At 41.6% G+C, this 16,177-nt stretch overlaps 1 protein-coding gene across 3 annotated transcripts in view; it reads left to right on the forward strand.

Annotated features, from left to right (window-relative positions):
* lsamp (limbic system associated membrane protein) overlaps positions 1–16,177 on the forward strand; it is a 710,303-nt gene that overhangs the window by 630,052 nt on the left and 64,074 nt on the right. For all 3 annotated transcript variants that reach the window (XM_085794880.1, XM_085794879.1, XM_085794881.1), the window contains 2 exons: positions 11,064–11,208; positions 14,784–14,871. In XM_085794880.1, the coding sequence (XP_085651006.1) occupies positions 11,064–11,208; positions 14,784–14,871 (233 nt within the window). The remainder of the gene's footprint in view (positions 1–11,063; positions 11,209–14,783; positions 14,872–16,177) is intronic.

Raw genomic sequence — 16,177 nt, forward strand, 5'->3', positions numbered from 1 at the left:
TCTCCTCTAATTGGATGACTGATTTCCAAGTCATGCACTGTGTAGCTTGGTGAAACTCAGCAGTAAATGCAAATGGTGATGAGCAATCAGCAGCCAAAAGAGCTGACCAGTCAAACTCAGATTAAAATGCTCCAGTTATTCAGGAAAAAATTAACAAACTTAAATCACTGGTCTTTAATATTATTATCACTGGGAAGTCCGATAATCTATTCATCTCCTGACAATGATTTTGGAGCGCTCACATTCTTCAATATAGGACCTTAACAATGAAGAAGACGATTTTTAATGCATGTAACCTAATAGATAATCAAAACAATATTAAAGACCTTAAAAAGAACACATTCTTCTCACTGGTTTAAAGAGAGTGGTGTTTATTTCGGAAAATATGTCACTAATCAGGATTCAGAACCACTTAAAGAATCCTTTGAAATCTCATGGGTTACTTTGAACCAAATGTAATCAACTCTCCTTGATGGAAAGTAACTTTTATTTTAATAAATTCATAAATAAATTGATGATGAGAAATCACTGAAAAATCTGTTAATCAAGTTAATCAAAGGCTCTGGGTTGTTAAAACTGCTCGCTTGCACATAATAAGGTTGAAAGAGCCAAGAGTATTGAAACTCCATTGCTCCCTGGCTGACTAGTATTGTTGCCTCATCATTCATTCACACAGCATTCAGCTGACCAGTGGTATGAATTCATCAGTCAACCCACTCAGCCATAGTCATAGTTTAAAGAGTTGGCCCACTGTTGAGGCTCATCCAATAAATAATATCTTCAGTTTGTTTTTGTTTTGTTTTTTAATAACTTTTTACTGTTGCATATTTAGCCGTCAGTCATAAAGTTACTGAGGAATAATCAGTTTTCCGGAGCTGTAAAGCAAAAATAAAACAAAAAACCAAACAGCAATATTTAGCCATGGCCTAAGGTAATTCACTGTGAAATCAAAAAAAAGCACAATATTTAATAATTCATCAGGCTCACTGTCAGTGGTAATCTGTGCCAAATGTGAGATACATGTAAAGCTCCGTCCACTGTTGTGGTGCATTAATCAGTGTCAGCGTGTATGTATGTATGTACTATGTATTTAAATGACGCAGGTAACTTCCCCAGTTTCATGTGAGATTTCATACCAATATGAAGAGTGGCTGTCAACCCATCAGCTCCTCCCGCTGCACTGACATGTTGAACAAGCTATTCCATCACTGGCAGCAAATCACAGGAGCCCTCTCTGACCTTCTCATTCGACATGACACCTGTCAGTCATGTACTTGACGCGCTGACTCCCGCATCACTTGCTGCTTAACTTTTTGAAGTCGAGCCACGACTGCTGGATGCTGTAGACGCGGCGTCACAAAAAAAACATCCCTCACAACCTGCTGCGTAACGCCGCTGCTGCTGCTTTCCCAAGATTGGACCACGAGGGAGAAATGCTGATTATTCTGGCAAGAGTGTATAGAAGCCAATTCTCACACAGGAAATGATGATGAAACGAGCTAAGCTGCGAGCTCTGATGCACAACATCATTATTTAAGATACATCTTCAGTTCAAAGTGTTACCTTTGAGATGGGGAAAAAAAAATACCCTATGAGCAAGAAGTGGTGGCAAAGCTATTGATGTTTATATTTGTGTGATTTTTTTTCTGAGCTCCTGAGCTAAAGCACTACCAGATGTGTGTAGAATCTGTGTTGTTGAGATGTAGTGCAGGTCCTGGTAGTTCTCTTTGTACATTATCAGACGCTTCCCCAAGAAACATAAACAGTGTGCCAGGCCAACAAATTCAAATAAGCCCATTTCATTTTCAGACGGAATTTATAATGCTGCTTTTCATTTCACGGCCAAACCCGAGTATTTTAGCTCTTCCTCCCCTCTCGTCTGTGCTCTCTCCTCCAGTGCATCATCAACCGATCCACCTCTTTCTGCCCCGTAATGCACCACAGCAGAACACAGTGATGGATCGCTTAAGGACTAAAATGTGGATAGTGGAGAAATGAGCTTGTAGTTCCACAGTGTCACACTTGGAGACAAGGCCTTTGTGTGACATCCTGTAATAATAAGAGCAGGTTGGGCGTTGAAGAGGGAACGCGGGGCGACGACAGAGATGGGTGGGAAAGGTTGGCGCTCTACAGCCAGTAATTGTGGCATAATGAATATAATTTTAAGCTGTAAGAGGCATGTGGCGTACATTAGTGATAACAACTCTCTCCTCTATACTTAGGCACATTTATTCACACAAAGCACCACGGATACTTAGGAATAAGCACGGATAGGGAGGGAAATCTTGAAGCAAGGCAGTTAAAATAACACTTCTCAGGTGGTTTTATGATATAATAATGATAATAATATTTCAGGGAGAAAAAAATGCAGTGTTTTTTCTTGTTGCTGCTGTGTTGCTGGTCTTATTTGCATCCTCTACATGCCCTGACTGACAATCCTGGCGTACAGTGTGACAATACAGCTGTGTGGGGGAGTAATGAGAGGCAGAGGGAGAAGAATGAGCAAAGGAAGTAAAGAATAAGAAGGGTGCAGAGAAGTGATAGGGCAAGAATGAAAGAAGGTGACGGAAAAACAGAGAGAGAGAGAGAAGGGCAGTGACGGGAAGAGATGATACAAAACAGCAGAAAGAGAGGGAAGGAGAGAGCGAACGTGACAAAAGGGGAAGAAATGACAGAGAGAGGAAGCACAGTACCTCTCCTGAGATTTAATAACAGCACCCTGCCCTCGCCATAGATCCTCCTGCCTACGTCTCCATGAGGCGCCATCTGTCATGGGCTCGTTACATTCATCCACTTCTCCCTCACACCGACTCCTGCATAAAAAACACACAACACAGGAGAAAATGGTGGAAACATCGGTGGAATCGTCGCATTGACTTTAAAATAGGCCCCCGAATGGGTCAAATACAAGATAGACTGACAGCGGCAGTGTCAGGGCTCCTGTACTGCTGATATGTACAGACTGATCTCTGATCAGCAGTTAGACGTTGGCTTCTGCCAGTGCGCGTTTTTTTTTTTTTTTTTTTACCATCGCTCCTTCCTACTGCGGCAGTTGCTGTGGAGATTTTAAATCTTGCACTGGCAGCAGCAAAACCCAAAGCGACATAACAACTATTTTGGAGCGTCTTCAGAAACTTTTTCAAAAACGCGGCACAAACGGAAATTTAACTGCCTTGGCGCTCGGAGCGCCTTCGAAGTGAACTCATACCTGTGCCAAGCGAATTTGAATGGAGCAGACCTGCAAATTCCTGTGTTGTTTGTAACACTTTTAATAATTAAATAACTTCCCTCCCGCATCGTCTGCTGGCCAAGTCTCAAAACACTCATTCCTGCCCTGATTAATGGCTCGCTCTAAGCACTGATGCATACCAAGCAGGATGAAGCAGCCTCATGACGGAGGCTGTCATAATGAGGGTTTTTTGAAGAAGAGAGGGAGAATCGACCGAGCAGCAAAGGTGACTCCAAATCTATTCTGATGCAGTTATGTCACCAGGGATTTCCCCAGAAGGTCTGGCTCCACGGTATGGGGCTGCGCTGAGGTGGATGCTGATGGTGCTAATTGAAATGAAGTCACTATGGCAAATGATGGCAGGGCCTGAAGACGTCCCTATTGGTTCAAACTGCTCTGTTGTTCTATTTCTTCCTTTTTTGGATCTTAAGCAGCACTAAAGAATAACAAATAGGCGGATGCTGACAGACCACTTTGGGAAATTGGTATCTTTTTTTGTATCAAGCTGGGTTCACAGCAGGAGGAGAAACTCTTCCCTTTGTTTAAAATCAGTATCAATGAAAGAAGACAATTTATCACCCTTGACACATCACCCTTATCATCCCTGGCTTTTCACCTCATTTCGCCTCATTAAACCTGCACGGGGAATTTCATAAACAGGCCTCGAGACACTTCGCACCTGCCTTTTGAAATCACAATAAGCAACGTGTCCTGTTCACACCAGTGTCGACTCCAATTTACAAACTAATAATGAAGATTTTTTTTCCTGCTGATTGTCAATTAACACACGCTGTGACAGCCACAAGCGTGTGCATTCACAGTGCATTCACCTTGAAAGTTTCACATTTGTGTTATACTTCACTTTGATAACAACAGCCCAATTATACCTACTTACTTCCTCTGTGTGGAAGTGTTAATTGAGGTTTATAGGGACAGGGGCAGAAATTTAGCTTTCGCTTCCCTATTTGCCAAATATAGGAACGTTAAAGGTGAACTTCATGGCAAGACAGAAAAGCAGCAGGTCTTTCAATAAACACTGTGTTCTTCTAAGCCCAGTCCTAGAGGATTAACCTAGACCTTAACAGAAATATATTTAACTTGCCATGCAGTGAATATCTGGGACAGGAAACTGCTTTAAGGGCAATAAACGAATGACCTGACTTTCATTTGATATGCAGCTTTAGCTGTGCTCCTATCCTTTAGCTTATGTTTTCTCACTCTTTTGCTTTCTTTTGCTGTGCATCTTGTCTTTCTCCGGCTGTCTGTGTCTGTATGCTCGTCTGATGGGCTAATCTCTCCGCTTCCCTCCCTCTGTCTGTTATCCCTCCCCCTGCCACATGCCTGTACACAACAAGGACACAGGACATCGTGGCCAGATTTGGCAGCTTTCACCCACCATGCTGGAGTGAGGCAGATTTTGATCAAACAGCCACTGCCCCAGTCTTACCTTTAATCTCTATCGATTGATGAAAACAAGTTGAGACCTTCAGAGAAAGTATTTCAGATTCTGTCCGTATGGCGGGTTGAGTGTTTGCTACAACACACACACACACAAAATATCCACCAACATGTGTGTGTATTCTAGCCGTAGTGACACAGGTTGCCCAGTCAATATGAGGATAAAAAGGGGAGACAGAGAAAGAAGGAGAGGAGTGATATGGAGACAGAGGATTGAAGAAGGTGCAGGGCAGAACAAGACAGAAGCACAACAAAGAGGAAATGGAGAAAAAAAAAGTGTTTTGTTAAGGGGTGAAAGGTGTCGAGGAGGCAAAGAAGGAGAGAAAAGACGAGTTGAGATGAGGAGAACTGGGTATTGATGGGGATAGCGGGTGGTGTGGCTGTTCTGTCAGTCTTGGCACATCGTTCCTCTCATTACAGTTTCACTCCCTGGCTCCAGCCTGCTCTTTGGTCCTCCCCCACGGCTAGCCCTGGAGCAGGGATCCATCCAGCCCAACCCTCCTGTCAACACAAGCCCAGCTCAGCAGCTCTGGCCTAGGCATCTGTCAGCCCACACAGTCCCCTGTCAGCCATAGCCTATTGGCCGGTCCATACTGGCGCAGCATAGCGGGGCAGAAAAGAGTATAATACAGCACAGCAGAGCATCCATCAACAAAGCTCAGGGTAAAACAGCGCAGGACAGCAACCTAGGCATCCATCACATACAAGATCCCACGTAAAGCCAGCCCTGGAGGGACTGATGAACAACAACGGCACTTTTATATAAAAAAAAAAAAAAGGTGACTATAACAAGGCATTTTGTTTACAAGCATCAGCAAATATTTGCTAGCATTTACACGCTTTTTCATGTTAACGGAGAATATGTATTCTAGAGAGGATTATGGGCTTCGAAAGGATTCTGCAGAGGATTGCAAACATGGAGATGCTGTTGTGATTAAAAACGGTTGATTTTTCTTTCTTTCTTTTTTTCTCGCCTTTTTTTTGTGCCAAATATTCAAATAAATAACGCTGGTTAAATAATACAGCTGAGATACTGCATCATTGTGAGGGCTGCAGCCAGTTAATGGGATGGATTTTCATTACAAATCGTTCAACCGTGGCTGACTATTCCAATCAAATCGAGTTCCCTGCAAGCAACTTGTTGAATGCGCCTCAGATCGGGCCAGCCAGAGACAGACAAGCTCTTATTTCTAATTCTGGTCCAGCTGGAGCCGTGGAAACCTGGCCCTACGCAGACTCACCTTGACAGCTAACTCCGCTAGAAGGAAGCCAGAGCTACAGGCAGACAACTGCTCTGACAAGTGATAGTAGCTTCTCCACTTCATGTGCAGTCGCTCATTAGTGAGAACAGGTACTGGCTACCACACTGAGCATGCTCTACACTCTGTACCAAGGGACCCTCTGGAGGTTTTTTAGCACGCCAGGGAAAGACAGACAAAGACAGAAGGGGGGGGCAAAAGGGTAACCAAGAAACTCCTCAATCTGTGGCACAGATCAATGAATAGTTCCTTGGATGTTTACTCCTCGCTGTCCACTTCTGCTACAGAGTGTTGATGGAAAGATGAGAGGGTAGAAGAAATCTACAGAGTGGGATGAGAGGTAGATGGGGTGAGAAAATGAGGTGGAGAGGTGGAGGAGTGGTGAGACTGAGGTGTGAAGAGATGAGAGGGAGAGAGATCAGGGAAGGGGAGATGAGAACATGCGGAGTGGCAGAGTACATGGCTCTGATTGAAGTCTGAGTGCAGTGAAATGTACAAAACCATGTGTTTGGTATGTATTTATCCATCTCCTTTGACCCATATGGAGCAGCATATGGTGACCGCCAAAAGTAAGGAGGTGAAAAGATTAGGCACGTTTGGATGATTAATAGTCCCATTCACCTGTATTTATCCAAGAGCTCGCGTGACGCTGCGGAGAATCAAAACTCACAGTGTGAATGTGATTAACAGCTAAAGTTGCCTTTCTCACTTACACAGAGGATATAATTGGGCGCATCCTGCCATACAACAAATGCCTCCTCTTTTGTCTCACCGTATTTCCTCTTTCCTTCATGACCTGTAAATTGACGTATGGCCTGAAGACTTTGACAGCTGGTCCAGAAATGTGGGAAACGCAGGAAGCTGCTTTGATATTTCCATCAAAGTCCCTGTGGCGGAGGATATGCTGTCTATAAGAGTCTGTTCAGGAGTCTTTTTTTATGTCATCTCTTTGTAGTTGGGAAGTCAGAATCACACCCCTATATCACGTAATCAGAATGCAATTAAATTTTATCTAAGTGTAGTTCTGGGCATGAATAAATAATGTTTTTCTCTTTTCAGTTTTGATCTCATTGCATTTTTTCTTTACATTCATCATCTGTAGGCTACATTTCTGCACGTCAGGATCTGTCTGTTTCCATCTGGCTGAAACGTGTCAGCAACCTTTACGTGACTTTGAAATACATGATCACAATCAGATGGATGGACACCCATTAGAATAATTTGTAAAACTGTGCTTATCCATCTTTCCATATCGCAACACTGTTTTTGTGAGAATGTTAGCATGCTACCCTTAGCATTTACCTCAAACGCTGTTGTAGCTACCTAAAATCCTAGTCTACAACCTACAACTCATGCAAATGTAAAGCGATGACGCCCAGCCGATCCATTGTAACCTGAGGTGAACAGGCAGGAAAATGGTGTCACGGTGGCAATAACAAAAAACCGAGATACACAGAAACGCTCTCTATGAAGAGTTTTAAATTTTTGATGATACATGAAACACTTGTCTTCAACAGAAGGCGAGCTCCGAGAAAGACATGAAAGCAGGGTTGCCAGGTCTGTGAGGCAAAAGCAGCCAAACAGCAACTCAAAACGAACCCCAACCCCACCCAACCGGGTATATACTGTATACTACTGTCAGCAACCCCAGACCCAGCCTAATACCAGAACTCAAAGTATGCCCATAAAAATGCTTTTAAAGTCCAAGAGCATTGCAATAATTGCAAATTGTACTATAATATCTGTAAAATAACGCTCTAAACAATACAGGCAATTTTCCCAAAACAGTTCTTTCACCTATAAGCTTTACAGTACATAATAGTATATTACCAGAGCTTATGATATGGAATACTTAAATTCAGCTCAGTCATTCACAATATTTTATTCATAGTACATTTAATATAAACACATATGTGAGTAAGCCATGTATTTACTGTAATACCTTATTTCAGGCAGGTGGCAGGGCATGAGTATGTGGTTGGTTATGTGCTGTGGTGACGTCATACAGCATTGGCATATTGTGTGTCTGTTGGGGCATGCAGGTGGCATATGTGGGTATATGCTGATCTGGAGTCAGTTTGACAGGATTTGGGTATAAACATTTGGCACATTTTTTTCCTTACTGCTTCATAATGCACAGTACAGTGCAGTGTTATATAATACTGTTTCCGTCTGCACAGTCACAGATGATACTGCTGTAATGATCACTATACAAATATTTGATATTTGGAAAGGAGAGAGCGTAATGAACTAAAGCACACACTCACACACACTAACTTTTAATTACCAACTGTGGAAAATGTCATTTTTATATCTGTAGCTAATCTCCACAGCTGTTCTATCTGCTTTATTACTGTAGTTTTAGAGAAAGTTTTGTTTGCTTACTTGTTTGTTTGTGTTTCAGTTTGCCTAATCTGAATTCGATTACAATGTCTGCTGATTCCAATTACTCACTCTCTACACAAGCTTCATCTTATCTTAAATTAATTTTTAGGAGCTTTAATTCTTTAACGTTTCTGTCTTAATCACACAGAGACTTCAATACTCTCTGAACTGTACTTCTAACGTACACAAAGCATCTGTCAGTGTGTTACGGAAATAAAAAAGAGCAAAAAAAAACAACTGCATTTGCCATCATCGTGGCAGAAAAGCAACAGCTTGCCACATCAGTCTGCTGTGGTTCAATAGTCTCTGTTTGCTCTCTAAATAGTAAATAGTAATAAAACTGTCAGTGAATGTGTGATGACAGTTGCAGTTTGTCAGACTTTCTTTGTAGTGTAGCTTTTTTTAAGATAAAATAAATTAATTGTAAAAAGCAGTTTTTGTAGAGTCAGAAGACTTTAAGAGGTACCTCTCTGTCAGACGCATTTAATTTAACGTTATGTCTCTGAGATCAATGACAGAGATCCAAACTATTTTCTACATGAAAATGAAGATAGTTACGACAAATTCATTTCAAGCTCAATAATCTATCTGAACTATTTTATTATCATATTTCAACAATGGCCTGATGGTTAAAATATGTGTTTCAAGTCCTAATCTGTGTGAGATGTCAGTACAGTTCAGTGAAATCACAGTTTTCGACAGAGACGACTGAAAGAAACTGGTCTCATGATTCAGTTCACGTCTCCTCCTTCTGTCTCCCACTCTCCTGATTTGCTTTTTCCCTCTCCTCCCGTTTACTTCATGGTAGGAGATGAGTGGTACTGTAATAAGGTCGGAGAGGAAGAAAGCTCAATGAAAACAAACAAGATGCAACCGTTCAGTCAGACAGGCTGGGTTTATTAGCTTCACAACAAACACCTAAAATCTGTTCAGCCTGTCACGGTGTCTATATGTTTCAGGCAGGATATTATCATTTAGAAGGAACACAGTTTTAGAACCTAGACATTATTATTGTGTAATATAAAGTTAATGTGCGTATTATTTTGGGAAGGAAACCAAAATAGTTAAAGTAATCCAATGTTTGATCAAATGGAAATTTCATATTGTTCATCAATATAAAAAGTAGTGTGGATGTTTGAGGGGAATATCTTGCATACAGGAAAATATCTTAGCAATTTTACACAGCAGAGTTTATATATTGCACGAGAAATGAATAACATTACCAATGTTGCATATATATCCAGAGTTTATCTCTTTGCCTCTGCTTGCTCCAATTCTTTATTCAAGCTACAGTGCTCTGTATCATGATTGTGTTAAGTAAAAAAAAAAATCTGAGATATTTTTACTGAATCCTAAATGATGTTTTTGTATCTGTGAAAGCACTGAGGTACTGCCCGGAATATAAAACTGAAGCTCTGAAGGTTTTAGCGTTTAACATGCACGAATCACATACCGCAATGGCCCTTCATTCATGGATGATTTGAGTTAAAGGCTTAAAACGATCCATATTATATGAATTATATGAGAAAGGCTCCACTTTGGTACTACAGATGTCCCCCCTTATAGTTGGCTTTGCATGAAGAGTTGTTCTTAGTTTCATCATGGAAACTGTGTGTGAATTAGTTTTTGCAATTGCATCATATCAGTTCATTATAGCCCTGAAGATATTCGAAACAAAAGTGGATAAACACTCAGAGAGAAGTAGAAGGTAGATGTCAGAGCGAGTCAATAGATACAGTGGGTTATCTGCACTCCTCACAAAGGGAAGGAACATCAACAAGGTTTCAAGCTGCGAGTACAAGCCCTCGACAAATCTGACATCCAGCTCCCACTGGGTAACAGGCTGGGGTGACTGCACCAACACTTTTTGTGCATCACCCAGGGTCACCTGCCAAAGACAGCCTCACTCCACTGCCTCCCTAATCTACTGTCTTGTAGCCCAACACACTGCAAAGCCGTGTGCGCAGCCAAGACTCGGGGAGTTGCTACAATTTGCATGTGAGGCGCATCCACTGTCGGCTTGCATAACAGCTGATATCCATTCTCATTGATTCCGACGTCTTCTCACATTTACATTTATTCATTAGGCAGACGCTCGGCTCCCCCTTCCCTCCCGTGCAAGATGTCTTAGCTCCAGCTTACTTGGCGTAATGCTCTGACAGCATGCAACAAGAGGTAAACAAGAGGATACTGGTGTCCTTTCTCATTCACAGGAATGGGCTCACTGTTAAAGGCGATGTATTTATCAGACAGAGGAAGAGAGGCAGATTCAAAGAAGGACAAAGAGAGAAGGGAATAAAGGGAGATAATGGGAAGAACAAGTGGGAGGATAAGAGAGATTGAGATGCTCCTCAAATTTTCTTTCAAGACCCCAGGATACGTGAAGTGCTGATTTGTCTGATTAAGTTAACTAACTTTGGAATACCTTTGCTGGTCAGCATTATCAAATATAGCACCATCTTGCAATGTTCCCGCTTGGCCCATTGTTCCAAGACGTGATTGTGTGTGTAAACCCTGTTTAAACAATTCCTACAGCTGGCCAACTGTGTGGGATTGCATTTGCTGTTATTTGGTCCATTTCCTACAAAAAAGTCCACATTCACATCATGAAATGAAAGAAGCCAGATGTCTCTTCTTTTCACGGCCTTTCACACTCCATCTCCTAATGAGAAACCAAACCCTCTATTTCTGCTTCCTTCTCCTCACATCAATTGTTCTTGTCGTGCCCACAGGTGTTACGTTGATGACAAAGTGTCCAAGGTGGCCTGGCTCAATCGATCCAACATCATCTACGCCGGCCAGGACAAGTGGTCCCTGGACCCCAGAGTAGATCTGGTCACTAAAGGACAGCTCGAGTACAGCCTGCGCATACAAAAGGTAATACTGACCACAGCGGGTAAAGACTGGACACATCTGTTCTACAGTCCTCACATATTTGATTCATGGAGAGATGGGTTTGGATGACAGTTGCTTTTAGGGATTGAAAATACCACATTTCTCTCGGTTTTAAGGATTCTTTCCACTGATCATATAACCTCAATAAACTGCACAATTTGACTTAAATTTATTCTTTTTAAGAGCAGAAGATGTGGCATTTAAATATTTATCCATTTGTTAATTCATTTATTTATGCAGACTCAGTCAAAGGGACTTTTATTCTGTGCTTCATTCTTAACTTTAGATTCAACATTGCCTGTGTATTCTCCAAAAGACGGGATTTTTTTTTTTTTTAACATTAAAGATCTCAGCAAATTTAAGGATTAATTTGACATTTTGCCCACTAAATATGAAGTTGGAGCCAGGATGGCTGGCATAGCACAAAGACCAGAAACAGGGGTAAACAGACATCCTGTCTGTGTCTGAATGTAACGAGTCATTCACACTTAATGGACTGAATTTGAGATTGGTATTGATCTTTGGATTCAACTGTCAGCAAGAAATGTCAAACTATTCCTTAAATGTGAGCCACACCAAAAACAAAAAATGTAGGCTACACTGGCATGAACCATCAACTAATTAGTTTGATAGGAATATCCTAATATTTTATACTAAAACTCATTTAATTAATTCAAGACAAAAGAGAGAACATAAAATCCATAATGTACTTGTCCTCACAATGGCCCTCATTTATCAAACTTGCGCAGGATCTGGTGTAGATTGTGGTGTAAATATCAGTGTACGCCAAGTGTCACGTGTGATTTACTAAAAGTGTGTACGCTGCTGATTTCGGCGTAGAACCGGCGTGGTGGTGATAAATCCGGCGGCTGAAAACGAGCGTCATTTAAATGTCACGCCCCGATATATTCCTGCTTTAGAGGCGTCGCCCTGCCCCTTTTACGACATGGAGACACGGAAGACGGCCAAGAAGACGGACTTTACTGACGTTACCGCGTTGAACAGGGAGAGGGCGGCAACATTAAATATCTGCACATTGATAGATTGATAGATTTTGTGATTGATAAGCTCATCCCGGTGGATGGAGGCTGCAGACGCACGTGTCACCGACCACGTCAGGAAAACCAGCGATCTCATGAAATGCTCCTGCAGTTTACTAAACACAAGTGATTGAGGAGAAATCATAGGCATATTACTGCTGCGAACGCGACTTTATGACCATCAGCACCGCTGGCATGGTTCGGCTGATGGAGGGATGTGAAACACCGGCCCGATGTCCCGCTGACAGGTCCCGGTGACTGGGAAGAAAAAAAAAAACACTCCGCCGCGGAGATCAGCTGGACCTGGACAGGTAGCGGAGCTCTCTCCCCCCCCGGTGTCCGGCAGAGAGAGAGACTGAGGAGCCGTCCGGTCATGCTCTGGTGCAGGAGATGTTGGAAGTTTGTGTGTGTGATCTACAATAACAGGTCTGTCTGTCATTGACTGTTTCTGTTTACACAGCTGATTAACGAACATCTGTCACATCGTGGTTTTTAATTCATCTCAGTTGCTCAAAATAAAAGTCGAGTTAAATTTTCAACACGGACTTGGTTGTAGCGTTTCTTTTTTTTTTTTTGGCTACTTTTTATCTTTTTATCAATATAAACAACAACAACATGTGATCCACATCGCTGCGTTATTAGACTATGGTTTAATAATCATTCTGACACAGCAGCACTCCTTCCTGCATGCTTTACTCTGGTTCCAAATGTGCGTACACCTGGTCAGAGCTGGCGTGAGATTTGTGCGTACCGTACGCTCACGCTCAGATTAATAAATGCCGATCCTTGCGGTGAATTTGGTGTACACCCATTTTTTTGGTGTACGCAAGTTTCATAAATGAGGGCCATTGACTTTTGGACATCAGCAATAGTAAACAATCATGAGTGTCATGTGTGTGTAGCTTTATGTTTTAGTCCGTTTTAACCAATTCTTCAATTGTATTGTGGGGAGTTCAAAATATTTGATAGGATTAAAGGTAGAGTCTGGAGGTTTTTGCTCAAAAATAAACGCTAGACTTATACAACTGAAATGTGGCTTAACCATCACCTATGGGCTTCTACTTAATGTGTGGTTGTGACTGTGCCTGCGCCCCTCCCCCCACCTGTATTTTGCTTTTGCTTTTTTTTCTTGTGCACTGGGACATTTTTGAGTGGGGAGTCAGTGTTTTCTCTCCAGCCAATGACAGAGCTCAGGTGAAGTTTCATGCAGCAGAGTGAGTGCTGCTAGGCCCGCAAGCTCTCCCGGATGCTAGTGGTGGATGCTATCTGTCACAGCTAACACCCGCTAGCTTGGCGCTAACTTCCACCAGTGGTGGCGGATAGCATCCGCCGCTAGCACTCCCTTCCCAGCTCACCACAGCGGCCCTCCTACTTGTTGAAGCAAAATTCACGAGGATACCGTTACCGGTGACGGATGTTGAAGAGGAGGGGCCCACTTTAAATGTTTTGTTTACAAACTGCAACGAACAAACCTCCACACTCTACCTTTAAGTTAGCCCACCCGTCTTTCTCTCTAGTGTAGAATAGGGTGGAATAGAGTTAGGCTTAATCTGGTTGCTTCTTCAGAGTACCAACACAGGTATCATTCAGATATGCTCTAATTTTAAGGAAGCAGTGTCACATTCAACAAATCACGATTTAAAGGAGCAATAGCCTACATGAGATTTAAAGTTGCCAGCTCAGCATCAAACTTTAATCCTTAATTTAGGCTACTTAATTCATTTAGGCTACTTCCTTTACTCATCAACAGTTGTCTCAAGTGGTGGAAACAAACACCATTATTAACTCCTGTCTTTACCATGTCTTTTTCAATTTTCTGAATTTAGCATGCTAACCACCTAGCGCAGGCCAATCTTGTAGCGCACTGTAGCCTTCAATCTAAGGCCGTATTATAACCTCTTGTATTGTACAGACAACAATGGGTGAAGAAAACTTACAAAAGCCCTTTTAAGGATAAAGAACAATCAATCAGGAAAATGGAAATCAATTTCACTGCTGTGACAATGAAAACAAACCACTTCATGTCTCAAGGATCCAGATATATCAATGCGAACCGTCAGTACAATGACAAGAGGTGAAACTACATGGCATTAAGAAGTAATTTTCCTCATTTTCTGCTGGAAGATAACTTGTGGCAGTACTGTGCTGAAATTTTCTCCTAAACTCTGAAAGAAGAGAAAAGCTCAGGATATTGGATAAACTAAAACAACTTGCTCACACCCATAACCTCCTTTTCCCTCACATTGATGGTATGTGTCTCCTTTGGAGCATAATTCCTGTTTAACTTTGGTTTAGGCTAGTGAGGGATTATTAATGTTTAATCTTAATAAGTCAGGTACATTTATATAGGCTACCATCCATGATGCCACTTTAAGATTAAGATAAAGGATGAATACAGGGGAAACAATGTTTGCTTGATGTCGGGTAACAGAATACAAAGGAAAAACATGATGCTCTGCCAGTAATATTGTGATGAGAATATAAATCTGCAACATAATTCTGTTTCATTGTGTGCAGGTGGATGTGTTTGATGAAGGGTCGTACACCTGCTCCATACAGACTAAGCAGCAGCCCAAGACCTCACAGGTTTACCTCATTGTACAAGGTAAGCTGAAACTCTATAAACACCAGCAGTGAAGGCAAACATATTATTCACCACTTAGCCATGCCAGCTGGAAGGATATTAACTTGGAAATTGAGTGAATAAACCACATCATATGCTAAGCACAAGCTTGCTGCCACTTGTCAGCTATAAATTTCCCTTATTACATTATTTTTCACATTTTAATTATTTCATATGTCTCCAGAGTGAGAGACGTCATTGTCCAACAGCACATAGGCAGGAGACTTGACTGTCACCACTCTCTATTATTAAACGTGAATATGTGTCCCTCTAAGGTGTCTGCAATGAAAATGCAGCGTATGAATATGTATTGTCAGGAATAAAAAAATAAGCTATATGTCACAACCGCCCCCCCTACAGCTACAGAATTTCTTGTTCAAGTTCAAATGAATCTTAAGTGCACTTGAAAAGCCTTCAGCAGCAGTTTTCCATTTCAAAGAATAGGGAGTTATTGCTCCTGAATGGAGAAAGCAGAAAAAGTTAGAGATAATCACGGGGCCAGCGAGGGAGACGAGTGGCTGCAGGATTTGATCCAAAGCCCAAAGGGTGGAAATTTTGTTTTGCTCAACAGCAGTGTCAAATTGTTGTACCTGACAGGGTTGACAATGACGCTGACGCACAGATGCACATTCACAGCCACTGTTCTCTGAAACTCTGGCTTCTTGCTCCATGTCCTCATTTCACATTTTTCAAAGCAATGTTTTAAGCATCGCATTTATCCTACCACAAAATGTTTCACAATGATTATGTGGACGAGACACACATTTACATAACATTATTACCAAGCAGCTACATAATGGTGTACTTACTGAATGTGCCAAGAGTTAAAAGAAGATTTTTTAAAAAACCAATATATTTGTTTTTTGTGCAAGAAAAGTAACTTAACCCTTGCATCTGTAACATTTAAGATGACAATCCAGGACAGAAATTGACACTGATGGAAATTTTAATATCCACATCAAAGCAATAACAAAATCAGTCAATATTCACATAATGACATATCAAGAATTACAGAAGTTTTCTCTATAAAAATCTGCTTATGTCTTAAGAATCCACAAGAGATCTGTTGCAAAAGTCGATAATATTCAACATGTTGCTTTCACTTAGACCCGGAAAGTGAAACACATCCCTCCAATTCTCAGATACTTGCATTGGTTTCCGACTTGTCTGAATATTGATTTTGAAATACTTCTATTGGTCTACAGAGCAGTGAATGGTTCAGGGCTAAAATATAATTCTGATCTGTTGCTGCTCTGTTACGAACCCTTCAGACTTCTCAGGTCATCCT

Source organism: Trachurus japonicus, chromosome 13 (assembly GCF_045865225.1).
Source record: "Trachurus japonicus isolate A0001 chromosome 13, Traja_1.0".
Classification (NCBI taxonomy): Eukaryota; Metazoa; Chordata; class Actinopteri; order Carangiformes; family Carangidae; genus Trachurus; species Trachurus japonicus.